The sequence below is a fragment of the Gopherus flavomarginatus genome, chromosome 2 (genome assembly GCF_025201925.1).
Source record: "Gopherus flavomarginatus isolate rGopFla2 chromosome 2, rGopFla2.mat.asm, whole genome shotgun sequence".
Classification (NCBI taxonomy): Eukaryota; Metazoa; Chordata; order Testudines; family Testudinidae; genus Gopherus; species Gopherus flavomarginatus.
Window position 1 is genome coordinate 207,240,144 of NC_066618.1, and position 14,480 is coordinate 207,254,623.

Genomic DNA, 14,480 nt, shown 5'->3' on the forward strand with positions numbered 1-14,480 from the left:
GCAATCTCATGAGCCCTGAGAGTGATTCCTGGAGGGTTGTGTGGCTGATCCTGAGGATGAGGTAAACAAGGGAGACCTCACAAAGAGAGGGTGAGTGGCAGCTATCAGGGGCCTTACTAAAAGATCACAGTTTGTGTGTGCATTTGCTTGTGTGCAATATTGCCAACCCCAAATATTCAGTGCGCGTATGTACACTTGTGTGCAAGTCAACCCCAGTGTAGGCATGTGCTTTTGCATGTAATACTGTCCCAAATATTCACTATGTATGCATGTGCACATTTGTGTGCAGTATTGACAACCCGAAGCATTACATGTGCGTGCATGCATGTGTGCTCGTGTGTCCATGTACTTGTGTGCAATATTGCCAACCCCATTCAACGTGTGCACATGTGCACTTGTGTGCAGGTCAAACTCAAGCATTCAGTTGTCCATGTGCTTGCGTGAAATACTGTCAACCCCAAGTATTCAGTATCTATGTATATGCACATGTGCATATGTAGAATATTGCCAACCACAAGCATTCAATGTATTTGTGCAAAATTGTCAGCCCCAAATATTCAAAAATCATGAGTCAGTTTAAAAAATAAATCATGACTTGCTAAAAAAATAAAGAGACTTTTAAAAAGTAATACATTTTGGGTTGTTATTTGTCTTCTGGTTTTGGTGCCTTTAGAGTGAACTTGTTTCACATTTTTCTTCCCAAGCCTGAAAGCTAGACGCTCCCCTTTGAAAAAGATGGAGCACGTGATGTGATCAGTACAGGAGGACTCCGGCGGGACACAGCAAATACTGCAAGAAGACCAGCAATCTAATCAAAAGCCTTGGCCTGTACAGGCACATAGCACAGCGCACACAGACTGTGCCATAGAATCACTTAGATCAGCATTTTTCAAAGTTTGGGTTGCGACCCACTATTGGGTCGTGGCATGTCAGGCACTGGGTCGCTCTGGTCAGCACCGCCGACTGGGAGGTTAAAAGTCCCATCGGCAGTGCTGATCAGCTAAGGGACGCTAGTGCCTATCTGTTCCAACACTGCGCTGTGCCCTGGAAGCGGCTAGCAGAGGGTTCAGCTTCTATGCAGGGGGACCTCGGGGCTCCACACGCTGCCTCAGCCCCCCCCAACCCCGAGCACTGGCTCTGCATTCCGGCCAACGGGAGCTGGGGAGGGGCAGTGCCTGCAGGTGAGAGTTGTGCAGAGCTACTTGTGCGCCTCCGCCTAGGAGACGGACCTGATGCTGGCTGCTTCACACGCAGCGTGGTCCGTGGTGCCAAGGTAGGTGGGAAGCCTGCCTCTGCACCCCAGCTGTACCGCTGACTGGGAGCCACTGGAGGTAAATCTGTGCCTCAACCCCACACCCCAATCCCCTGCCCCAGTCCTGAGCCCCCCCCAACCCAGAGCCCCCTCCTGGACCCCAAATCCCTCATCCCTGGCAACACCCCAAGCCCACACCCCAGCCCCCTCCTACACCCTGAACCCCTCATTCCCAGTCCCACCCAGTAGCCCTCACCTCTGCACCCCAACCCTCGCCCCCCAACCCTCACCCCCAGCCCTGAGCCCCCAACCCCTCACCCCCAGCTCCGCTGGGTCGCGGGCATCAACAATTTTCTTCAACTGGGTCCCCAATCAAAACGTTTGAAAACCACCAGCTTAGACGGTTTGCTAGTCTGAGTTCCTGTTGGACCCGTAGGAGGAACTAGCCCCTCCTCTTTCCCTCCGTCTCCATAGCACCCAATGAAGCGGCATAGTCGCGGATTAATTACATCACCCACTTTCTGAGGTCGCATCCATCCGAGTAATTAGGTGCCCGACGACTGCCTGTCTCGAGCTGGGAAAGGCGGCCGTGAGGCTGGACTCGCCTCCGCCTCTAAATCCTCATTCAGTATTGAAACATTGGTACCCCCAGTCCCTGCACGCCCCGGGTGATGCACACACGGAAGGAAAGCGGACAGGCAGCGAAATGGGCACCTAGCCAGGGGGCTTTCAGTGCCGCAGCCGCGAGGCCGTTGGAAAGAGAGGACGCGCGTTGTGCGCGCGGGGAGGGATGCTTTAGTCTCCGCTCCTTGCGCGTGCACGGGGGTGTGTGGTCTCTCCTGTGGGGCCCATGGAGCTGCCCACCGTCCATAAGTGTCTCCAAGTGAGTGAGCCGCGGAGGCTCGGGTGGCGGCTGCCTGCGAGGGGCAGATGGTTCCCGGCTCCAGCCCCTCAGCAACCGGCGGGGCGGGGCCATACTGGCCTGGTGGCGCTGGCGGAGGTGCTGTTCCCCCCCCCCGTGGCCGCTGACGAGCTCCCGCTGCTCCGCCAGGCAGAACGAAACAGCGCCACCAGCCGCGTGTCAGTTTGGCGGGAAACGGTCTCACGTGCCTCGACTGCCTGGGCCGGAAGGAGAAGAAGGAAGGGCCCCGGGGGGGTTGCCCCCTTCCCGCGCTGGGCAGCGCTGTGTGGATTGGCGCTTTCTCTGCCCTCCTCCCACCCCGCCTTGGTCTCACCTAATTCGTAACCCCCATTTGGGACTTTCGCACCGCGCCGGGGGTGAAAAACCCTCTTAAGCTAGGGAAATGAGAGTGTAAACCGCGAACGTAAACCACGGAATTCATACCAGTGTTATCTGCCCCTTCCCCCAGTTAACCAGACTGCAAGCTGGTAGTGTTAGGCGCTTAGTTTGTAACTACCTTTAGGATAAAAGGAGATGAACTCATTAAGTGTTCACAGTGACCACTTGGCGTTTAAATAGCGTAACCATTTATGTTGTTTTCATTGTGTTTATTTGGCTTTCGCATGTTTCCAACATCTCAAACTGCTCTTTTTCTTATTAGAAGATGAAGTGTAAGCTGCTGTTATTTATAATAGCTGAACATAAACTTCATAAGATCTTCCAATCTAGTTACCATTTGGATTTACAATATCCTAATTCATGTAAAAAACCACCCCCATTTGAAGTGTACTTTTTTATTTTTAAAACTTTTCTGATCCTGCAAACACTTACGGCATCCTTAACTTTACTTGCTTGGATATTCCAGATGACTTCAGTGTAATGGTAATCAAAATGATAAGAGTTTACAGAAATAAGCCTAATCATATTAGAATAGTTGGCTGGGGAACAGTACTGCAGAAAAGGATCTTGGGGTTACAGTGGATCACAGAATGAAAATGAGTCAAAAGTGTGATGCTGTTACAAAAAAGGCAAGTGACAGACTAACAGGAGTGCCATGTGTAAGTCATGGGAGGTGATTCTTCTCTAATGAGAGTGCCATGTGTAAGATGGCAGCTAATGATTCTGCTCTGCTTGACATTGATAAGGTCTTAGCCAGAGTACTATGTCCAGTTTGGGATACCACATTTAAAAAGTGTGAACAAATTAGAGGGAGTCCAGAGGAGAAAAAAAAAAAGACTTGGAAAATACAAGAGTGAAAGAATTGGGCATATTTGGTTTAGAGAAGAGAATACTGAGGACATGGACGTGAGAGTCTTCAAATGTGTAAAATGGTACAATAAAGAGGATGGTGATCAGTTGGTCTCCATGTCCAGGAAAAGAAGCAATCATTTTAGTTTATAGCAAGGGAGATTTGGGTTAGATATTGGAAAGTTTTTCCTCACTATAAAGATAGTTAAGCAGTGGAATAAGCTACGTAGGTGAAATAATATATAAAGTTCTTTGCATCCTAAAGCTATTTATATACTAAGAGCTTCAATGGGACTAATCATGTATAAAGATAAGCACAAGTATGTCTGCAGAATTGGGGCCTATGTTTCAAAGTGTAGTCCAACACAATAGTTCTCAAACTTCATTGCATTGTGAGCCCCGTTCTGACAACAAAAATTACAACATGACCCCAAAAGGGGGTCCCAAACCTGAGCCCACCCCAGTCCTGCTGCCCCGAGCTGTGGGGGTACCCAGAGCTGCAGGCCAAGGACTTCCTCCCTGAGCAAGAGGCATGTAACCTTAGCCTGCCTTTCCAGGGCTGAAGCCTTAGGGCTTTGGCCCTGGGTGGTGGGGCTCAGGCTTTGGCTTTGGCCATAGCAAGTCTAACACCAGCCCTTGGGGTCCCGACCCACAGTTTGAGAACCTCTGGCAACAGCATACATATATTCTCCCTCTCTGTGTACAGAGACATATTTTTCACTTGATGCACTGAGAAAATAGAAGCATTTGGTACTGATTCACTATACTGTACAGAGGATATTATATCTTTTGTGTATATCCTAAGGAAAGTGTGTTCGGGTTCATTCTCCATAAAAAATATTAAGCCAATGGCTTTCTGAAGTACCTTGCTTTATGCATATGAGTGACCCAGGGTAAACATACTGGGGTTTATAAAAATGAATATTAATCAGAAATGTTAGGAACCCACATTAATATAGCATTTGAAAATGTCATTTGGTAAAATGTTTTTCTCCTACTTTCCAGCTCAATAATGAAAACGAACAGCTACTGAAGAAGTTGAAAAGGCTGCATAGAAAAAATCAACAGCTAGAAAATGATTTGGCTCAGATCCAGGAGAAACTGCATCTGGATCAGTTAATGCGTGACTATGTCACAAGCAGAGAGTAAGAATTATTATTTCCCTGGATTAAAGTCTTGAAGTAGGGATGACATTGCCATGCAGAACTTGGGTACTTGTCCCCTGATGACATCTTTTAGAACAGGGGTTCTCAACCTTTTTCTTTCTGAGGCCGCCCCAGCATGCTATAAAAACTCCACGGCCCAGGTGTTTTTCTGCATATAAAAGCCAGGGCCAGCGTTAGGGGGTAGCAAGCAGAGCAGTTGCCGCGGGGCCCCATGCCACAGGGAGCCCTGCAAAGCTAAGTTGCTCGGGATTCAGCTTCAGCCCTGGATGGCTGGGCTTGGAACCCCAGACTTCAGCACTGTGCGGTGGGGCTTCGGCCTTCTGCCCTGGGCCCCAGCAAGTCTAATGCTGGTCCTGCTTTGGCAGACCCCCTGAAACCTGCTTGTGGCCCCCAAGAGGGCCCCAGACGCCTGGTTGAGAACCACTGTTTTAGATGAACCATTAAACACAATTTGTTCTGCTTATCGTTGTTGGCTGTCCATTCAAGGAAAAATGGGGGATGATAAAAGTCTTGGGGCACGGCTCAAAAAATGAGTAGAGGGCAAGCCTGGTGCTCTGGACAAAATTCACATTGTCAGTACAACAAGTTCTAATATCTATCTGTATGTATGTGGTTGCTGCATTTGCTTACTCAGTGTGCAACAAGTATCCAACTTAGTGTAAAGTGCTCTAGGATATTTTGATGGTAAATAAACTATTAGTGAGTGTAATGTGCAATACTTTTAAGTAATAATGTTACTTAAAAACATCTGGAAGTGAAGTTTTGACTTTTTTTTTTTTTTTAAGTTTTGGTGCTTTGAAAAGTAGCTAGATAGCATTCAGTGTAGTTCTATGTGCAGTATTTTCAGGACTTACCATACAGAGTGAAAACATGAGAAGTGTAAGCTTGTATTTTGAGGTCAAAGGAAAAAAAAATCTTCATTTATCCTTCCTACTTTAAAATGTCCCATCAAAGTTCTGAAATCTGTTTGCATTGTTGAGTGGGAGAGAGACCATCCTTAAGCTGTTGCATTTATTTCAATTAAGTATTCAGGTTCAAACAGAATCCCACTTATGGCACAAGGGAAGTGGCAGTCACAACAAGGAAATGAAAGTAGCAAGCGAAAGTGCCAGGTAAGTTCTTCTGGGGACTTGCTTATTTGCAAGGTTAATGAAGCATGTCTTTTCTTACTGGAATTAGCATACTTTAAGGGATTTATATGGTGATTCACTTCTCTTGGGTAGAATATGGAGTATATTATTCATAAGAAATGTCAATTCAAATTCCTACATTATGCTATAGAAATGAAAATTCATTTTGTTTAAGTGTTGAGAAAGGGAATGCTTTGATAGTGCTTCAGACAATGAAAGTAGAGAAAAATATATAAGGCTTCAGTAGAAATTTTCTCCACAACACACTCACTTGGGAAAAATAGAGGGAAGTGGGGAAGCTTAGGGAAAAATGGAAAGAAGTAAAGAAGCTTGTGGAGAGGAGAAGGATAAATGACATAATTTGAGGTTAGGAATCTAGAAGTATTAAATGTAATTTGAGGTTAGGAATCTAGAAGTATTAAAAAGTATTAAATCATGCAGTCATTCATTGGACAGTGCACTGTCCAATATAAAACCATAGCAGTTAAATCATCCTATTGCTTTAGTTATTCTTTGAACAAGAAGTGATTTATTTTACATTGGGGTTTGTGAATTATTTCTGAATGTAAACTCTCATAACTGGCTTTGATGTGAAGGGTACAGTTTTAGTTCAGTTCACAGAAGGAGCATTAAGGCTGTTATCATGCAATTTGTAGTGCATGCAGGGTCTGCTTAGCTTGCACGGAGCCATATTAAGTTCACTGGGACTCCATATAGGTGTAGCAGTCTATTCATGCTCTATCAGTTGCAGGATTGGAGTCTTACATTTTACTTGTCAAGGTTTCGGATCAAATTAAAGATTCGAATACATATTTTGTAGGACAATAGTTATTGGGAAGTCACCAAGAATTTGCCTAAGTGGTAGGAATTCTCCTACCTTTGCTAATATCAAATGTTCATAATTAAAAATCCCTTTCACTGAAGTCTGAATTATATACAGTAGTTCCATTGACAGGAAGGAAGAAGACAGAGCCAATATCTTGATAAATGGTTTGCTTTTTCAGCACTTAAAGTGAATCTGATTTTTACAGTGTTTCTAGCCCATCACTATTTTCTATAATAGTTCATGATTATCCTTATTAAGGAGATAATTGTAATGCATGTGTGACAGTGGTGGATTAATGATTTTGCTGCCCATAGGCCCTGAAATAATTGCTGCCCCGCCTGCCCCGATTCCACCCTTTCCCTGCCCCCATTCCAACCCTTTCCCCAAAGTCCCTGCCCCAACTCTGCCCCCTCCCTACCCCTATTGGATCCCTGCCCCGGCCCCGCCTCTTCCCCCAGCGCGCTGTGTTCCCCCTCCCTCCCTCCCTGCCCCACGAAACAGCTGTTCTCGCAGCGCAAGCGCTGGGAGGGAGGGGAGAGAAACGGGATGCGGTGGTGTGCTCGTGGAGGAGGCAGAAGTGAGCTGGAGTGGTGTGGGCGGGGAGGGGAGCTTCTCCGTGGGTGCTCAAATTTGCCGGCCTAGGCCTAGGCCTAGACCTTGTCGGCCTAGGCAATAATAAACCGCTGATGTGTGGTAATGTTTGTCCTCCTGTCTTTTTATTGCACTATTAAAACTTGTTAGGTGAAATAGGATACAACACACTCATGCAGTCATATTTGACTTTATAGGCAAAATATAAAAAAATAAAATCTTATACACCATGAATATTTCTCACTCTCTCCTCTAACTCTAGCTATGAGGTGTTTCTGTGAAAGTTAATAAAATAAGTTCAATATGCCAAACATTCAGTATAAGCACCCTTTGTTTCATGAGACTGAGAAATAACTTTATCCATAAGAAACCTTCAGCGTTTGTATGTATAGCTTTATAGAAAACGGAGGTTTTATCATAGTGTCTGTTTCAGAAAGCACAGGATTCTTCACATAGTCAGTTGCATTTTGTTCTCAGTAAGAGCCCAATCCAGTATCCACTGAAGTCAGTGACCTTTGAGTCAGGCTCGAATAGTCCAGTCCTTAACCCATGAAGTCATTGGGTCTACTCATATGACTAATGTTGCAGGCATGAACCATACATTACTGTTCTTTGTTGATGTCTAGTGTACAGTTTTTTTTGTATATCTGTTTTGGATTCATTTCATATGAATGTTGGTATTTGAATGGGCATATTTCTTATACACAAGAATACCAATAATTTGGGTTATTACCTAAGACTATGCTCTGTTTCAAGGAGTTAATGAACATATTAATGGTGTAATTGGATAAACATCCATGCATATTCACTAGTTCAGTGGTTTTCAAACTTTTTTTCTGGGGACCCAGTTGAAGAAAAGCCGGACAGCTGCTGGGGCACAGTGCAGTGTCGGAAAAGATAGGCACTAGCCTGCCTTAGCTGGGCGGCACCGCTAATGGGACTTTTAACATCCCGGTTGGCGGTGCTGACCAGAGCAAGACAACCCAGTGCCTTACATGCCGAGTCGTGACCCATGGATTGAAAAACACTGCACTAGTTAATCCAGGGGTCGGCAACCTTTTGGAAGTGGTGTGCAGAGTCTTCATTTATTCACTCTAATTTAAGGTTTCGCATGCCAGTAATATATTTTAACATTTTTAGAAGGTCTCGTTCTATATGTCTATAATATATAACTAAACTATTGTATGTAAAGAAAATAAAGGTTTTAAAATGTTTAAGAAGATTCATTTAAAACGAAATTAAAATGCAGAGCCCCCCCGGACCAGTGGCCAGGACTCGGGCAGTGTGAGTACCACTGAAAATCAGCTCGCGTGCCGCCTTCGGCATCTGTGCGATAGGTTGCCTACCTCTGAGTTAATCTATGGACCTGATTTATGTAGACTCAGAGATATGAAATATAACTACAGTCCAAAGGGTTTCCGTATAACTGAGAACTACCAAATGTGAGCAGGCTTTTTTTAAAGGATTCTGGTATGAAGGAATAAAATGGTAATTTGCATGCTATATTCAGCAATTCATACACTTTTTTCTGTTGTTAGAATACTTCAGATGTATAATAACCTGCAGAAACGTTATGACACAGAAATCAAAATAAACCAGGAACAAAGTGAAACAATTAAAAATCTCACTGTAAGTAGTGACTGTTCAGTTTAGTTCAAATAATTTAATGTGACACTTAAGGATGAGTTTTGAGCTTTCCTAATATTTGTATAAATGGTCATGAATATTTCTCTGTTTTCCTTGTTGAGTTCACAGGTGAATGGTCTTATTTTGACTTTAAGAGTAAATTCTGTCACTGCTCTCTTTGGTCCATGACTTCAGTGTTGATTACCTTTAGGCTATTTTTGTAGATAGTTGTAAGAACTGGCTCAATCTAACTGGAGTTAGTGTTCATTGTGTTGGGATAAACAACATTTTTGCTATTACCAGAATAAAGAGTTGCATAATTGTTAGTTTAAAAACTTCATATTAAGATTTCATAGTTAAACAACAAAACAAATTTTAAAAATCCAGTTATGTAAATGTAGCCACTAGATAAAGAAAATTGTTGTATTTTAGTATTTAGTAAAAAAAAAATGTGGGACATGCTGTATCTGACAATATTATGTAATATTTCAAACTAATATTTTCCCCAATACATTTAAATTCTATAAGTGCCTCTTCAGATTTATGTACTTTGATTAATCATTTTTCAAAGTAAAGTGTCATGGTTGTTGTATGGCTGATATCAGTAAGTTCAGATCAGGACCAGTGTAAAATGTTTCATTTTTTTGCGGGAGGAGGGTTGGTATTTCTTATTTGTTTGTATGTATTTATAACAGATTTTTGAAAAAAATTGGTGTTTGCAGGATTTGTCTCTTATCCTTCATGCTTTTGCTGGTAAATTCTGTTCTAAATTAGATACTGGGGTCTTTAAATTGGTGCTCAAGAGATATTTCTAATCACATAAATCTGAGAGTGATTTTTTTGTACACTTTTTTGCTTTAAATTTTCAATTTTTTTTTAACATAGATTAAAATTCATGAGCTAGAGCATCAACTTCAAGGACAAGAGCAAAGAATTGAGCAGCTGGAATGTAAAAAGGTCTCCCAGAAGGACAACGCTGTTTCTGGAGTAAGGACTCCAACAGCAGAGAGAGAAGTAACATTTTCTCACAGATGCATATGCAAAAAGCAGGGAGCCTGTTCTTGCAAATATTTAGGTAATAGATATGTACAGCAGTTTACAAAACAAACATTGACTCTCTGCTCTGATGCTTTTATACATGTCATTTCTCATCAAAGACGATGCGTTCCATCCTAAAACATAGGGCTCACTCAAGGCCACGTGCTTCATTTAGCCATTTTTCAAAGCTTAATTGCACTTAAGATACTACAATAAGGCCTATATGAAAATGGCCCCATCTGATCAGTAGATCTGCGTTGCGTGGATTTAGTCTCATATTTTTTATTTTAGTGACAAAAAACGTTTACTGCTTTTTTTTTTTTTTTTTTGCTTAGACCTATAAAGCCAGTGTAGCTCTGGGAAAGGAGCTGTAGTCTATATCTTGTGTATCAACATTATTACTATGTTATAGTCAGCTGTACATGTACAAACCCATTGGAGGCAGTCTTGTTGCACAGGTTTGCAGCTTCATACTTTTGACTTCAGAATCTTAATTTTTGTTGATGATGTATGAGGGAGAACCTAGCCAGATCTAACCTTTCCCTCCCCCCCCTTTTTTTTTACAGCAAACTGGGTACCTTTGTTATGGAAGCTAAGAGACAAACCTAGATCCCACACAGTATAATTTTTATAAGGTTACTTTTCTAGAATAGAGCAGAATGGAACAGGATTTTATCTAACTAATGGAGGAACCCATCAGAGGAATAGTTTATATATAGAGTGCCCAGACTACTGTGACATCAAGGTTTTTATTTAAAGCCAAGAACTCACTGCAATTCCAAAGTCCTCAAATCGTATGTGAGAGTAGAGTTTCTGATTGTTGGATAGAATGCTAGCAAAGCAAAAATCTCAGAATAGGCTTTTATAAAAATGTACGAAAAACTATCCCACTGGCATATCCTATGATCTCGGAGTTGCTGGTAATGGGTAGGATCAGATTTTTAAAGGTAAATAATTTTTTTTCTAAAATACTATTATGCAAATTACTGCTCATAACACACACATTGGATGTAGTATAATATGATGTATGAGAAGTTAATTGTAGTGATTAAAATATTAATTTTTAATTTGAATGTAGAGCTATTGCTGCTTGAGATTCAAAAGCTGAAGAAAAAAAATGAGAAGTTGTCTAGAGAAAAGAGAATGCAAAGAAATGAATTACCTGGATTAGACAAGGTACCTTGCTTTTAGGGTAAATTTCATAATAGACAAATTTATAAAACTAACTTCCTAGCGTATATTAACCATAGAAGTACTTGCTGTTGTACAAATGGACTCCAATATGTGTTTGCTTGTTAGCATTTAAAACGTCTTTGATTTAATCTCCTCCATTCACACTTGTTCAGGAAGAGGAGTAATTGGAATTCAGGTGAACTTTTGTTTTTACTTGCTTGATTCTCTTGTGAACACGCTTTTGTCTTGGGCGACTTCTGTCTCTTGTCCTCCACCTTCATGATGAATTGAGAGATTATTTTCTCTGTGTTACGGACACACTGACTGAAGTGTAAATCGATTGACTTAGTTCTGCCCAACAGATAGATAATTGCATCAAGAACAAAAACAAATGTCTCAAACTAAGTATCCACTGCTGCTCTGTAATATTTGTGAGTGGAGGATTATTCTCCCATGGAGTTAATTACTCGTAGGGCAGACTTTTCACTCTTCTTTGCTGGGCTGTTAAAATAGACATTTGGACCAAGGGGGAAGTGAGTTAGTGGGAAGTATTGGTAATTCTTGAAATGAAATGGTAAGAGTTGGAGGGCCAATCTTACTGTTCATCTGAGTTATTTGACTATCCAGTTGAAAGTTTTCTTCATTTTTAGCAGTAAATTTCCTTTCAGTTGGGTTTACCTTTATGCAAACACAAAAATCAAATGATTTCAGCTCGGTCCTTTTGATTGGAGGACAAACATTAATCCATTGGCTCTTGGACTGGGACATTTGTAATACATACTGGCATCATTGGCATTCAAGTGATTTGGGAACTTCAGTCCAGTTAGGTGCTCTTATAATTTTACGCTCGGTGTGTAGAGAGTAATCCTAATTGTATAGTTTTGAGTGTTCGTTGAAGAATAAATTCAGATACTGATATCACTTTTCACTTGTTTTCAGTATTAACTTAGTGCTACCTCTTGAAGGATGTACTGCCTTGTCCTGTTGTTCTCATCAGCTCCAACAGGTTTTCATCTGGGTAGTACTTACAGATCCAGCAGGAAGTGGTGTTGGTGATTTATGGTGTGTGACTGTCTTCTAAGGATTGTTACTGAATCAATATGGCCTAGTCTGATGTTTTATTTAGGAGGTGAGATTTCACACTACTGTGTGATTGAAAATCTCATATTTCAGATGAGAGATCTATCTGAGGACCTAATAATTTGTCACTAATGTTCTTATTACTGATATACTAGTAGCTGAAAGTCTGTGATATCACATGGGTGTGGCAGTCGGGCCACATAATCCACAGTCTATGCAGCCTTTCTCATACAACCAATACAACTGTTGCATGCAAATTAGCTGTAGAGGAAGGGTGGTGATTGGTTGAATTACCTCTGATATTGCAATGAACTAGGACTCATGGTTTGGCATAGATACATGCCTACTGTAGCTGCACACCACATAGGTGTAATTCATAAAATTAAAGTGGCTGAGAACTTAAAAATTGGACAGTAAAACAGTGAATCTGGTGATATTCTGAACAAAAGAGCTCTCAGCCAAGCTTGTAGCTGTTTCTGTCTCCTCATGCTGACTCAATGGACATTGTAGGCTTCACAGTGACATACAGAGTAACAATTGTGGAATTGTATTATACAGATGACTACAAGATGTGTGTGGCACGTTACAAAACCAACATTGACTCCTTTCTCCAAAGCTCTTAGTCAAAGTAAAAACAAGAGAAGAACACAGTAAAATCTGGGGATATCTTTATCATGTAGTCTTTTTTGAAAGTAGTAGATTCTGTGTCACCTTTCGAGCTAGAGTTCTGGGTCATTACATTCTGCCTACTATTGCTAAACTTCCTGTGTAAGTGATTTGAAAATGCTATTCTTTTTCTGTCCTAAACTCTGAAAGATTGCCTGTGCACGTCATTGCCTTCACTCCTCCATTACTGAAATACGTATCCATACCTTAGTCTCCTCTCTCCTTGACTATTGCAGTTCCAGTCTTTATGGACTAACTTCTAACTCTCAGCTCTCCAGACTTCATGATATGTGGAATTCTGCTGTCTGGCTTTTGCAAATACAGGGGAATGTAACTACGTTTCCATTAGCAGACACCTCTTTTGGCTCCTGATTCACTTTGAGATCCCATTGAAATCCCTTTGGTTTTTTAAATTTTCACTGATTTGTTTCCTGTGTCTTTGTGGACTTTGTTTTCTCTCTTGAATCCATCTTACTATCTCTGCCCACACCAGTGGGTTTGTGTGACTACCTATCCTTCTTGCCATTTAGAACTACCTTTTTGTCTTTCTGCAACATTGACTCTTCTCTCCTTTGCTTCTCTCTTAATTTCTCTTGCTGCTATCATATTTTCTACTTTACTTTTGTTATTTGTCTGTAAAATATTTTGAAACTGTTTGTATGAAAGATGCTATATAAAAATTGTAAGCTGTTGTGCAGTATTGCAGTTAGCTGTTACATCTCAGTTCAGATGTGGTTGCAGCCTCACTGGTGACCAAAGTGATTCCTATGTGTATAACTTGAAGAGTACTCTGAGGGTACGTCTACACAGCCCACAGCAGCGAGTGTCAGAGCCTGAGTTGATAAACTTGATGTTGCTGTGTAGACGTTCTGGCTCAGGCTCTGAAGCCTACCTCCCTCACCAGGCTTCAGAGCCTGAGCTCTGGCCCGAGCTGCAATGTTTATGCAGCTCTTTTTAGCATGTTAGTGGAAGTTTGAGTCTATCGACTTGGGCTATGAGACTCGCTGTGTCTGTACCCTGAGAAGTAGGCTGAAGCAGGGGAAAATTTTGACGTATGACCATAACCTTCCAATGTCTAATGGGAAATGTAACTAGAACAAAAAAAAGATGAACACTGAATTTTCTTTTTTAGGAATTTTTCGACGAGATAGAAGATTTAAAGTATGCTCTGCAAGAATCAATGAAACTGAATAATCAGTATGAAAAGTGCTTGAAACACATAAGTTCAACATATGGATTTGCTTTTGCCGCACCTTTTGTAACTAGTAATAGTCATATAATTTAATAGAAATTAAACATTCCATTTAGATTTTTAATGTTGAATTCTTTCCCCAAAACACAGACCAAGCTGGTTGCCAGGTTAGCACTTCATTTTCCACATAAAATCATGACTTCCTTGACTCTAACATGCAATTTTAGTGTTCTGTATCTTTTACATTGACCTTGTGCCTTTGCTATATAGTTTTTGAATAAACTGTCCTTTTATAATTTTGTTTTAAAAATTCAGTGGTTCTGTTTCATTTGTTTAAAATGGATGTTGCAGGAGTAAATAATGTGCACTTCTTATCTTTGTATTTAACTAATTGTCCAGCTTTGTTATTTTATTATCATAGACTTCATGGGCTTAGTCGTCAGTTGTGGTAGAAGAAAGATCAGTGCAGCTGAGGAGGGGCATTGCAAAGGTGGTTGTAAGGTGTTGTGCAGTCAGATCATTTGGGTGCAGGGGAGCAGAAAACAACCTGCCCCCCCCACTATCCAGGGTCGGAAGTGGTCCAGTAGCTCT

General features: G+C 41.6%; 1 protein-coding gene across 6 annotated transcripts; it reads left to right on the forward strand.

Moving 5' to 3' along the window:
• Window positions 1-2,000: 2,000 nt before the first annotated feature.
• LOC127045725 (centrosomal protein of 290 kDa-like) lies at window positions 2,001-14,199 on the forward strand. 6 transcript variants are annotated; one of them, XR_007772803.1, is made up of 8 exons: window positions 2,001-2,135; window positions 4,407-4,546; window positions 5,593-5,679; window positions 8,653-8,743; window positions 9,626-9,815; window positions 10,857-10,954; window positions 11,891-12,013; window positions 13,830-13,917. XR_007772803.1 is itself a non-coding variant. In XM_050942185.1 (7 exons), the coding sequence occupies exons 1-7, from the start codon at window positions 2,103-2,105 to the stop codon at window positions 13,980-13,982; spliced, it is 792 nt and encodes a 263-aa protein (XP_050798142.1). In that variant the 5' UTR covers window positions 2,001-2,102; the 3' UTR covers window positions 13,983-14,199. The 6 variants fall into 6 exon arrangements, 2 of the variants coding, with proteins under 2 accessions (XP_050798142.1, XP_050798143.1); XR_007772802.1 differs by having other exon boundaries at window positions 11,891-12,080; window positions 13,830-13,907; XR_007772804.1 differs by lacking the exons at window positions 11,891-12,013; window positions 13,830-13,917 and adding an exon at window positions 10,114-10,236 and having other exon boundaries at window positions 10,857-10,951.
• Window positions 14,200-14,480: the final 281 nt, after the last annotated feature.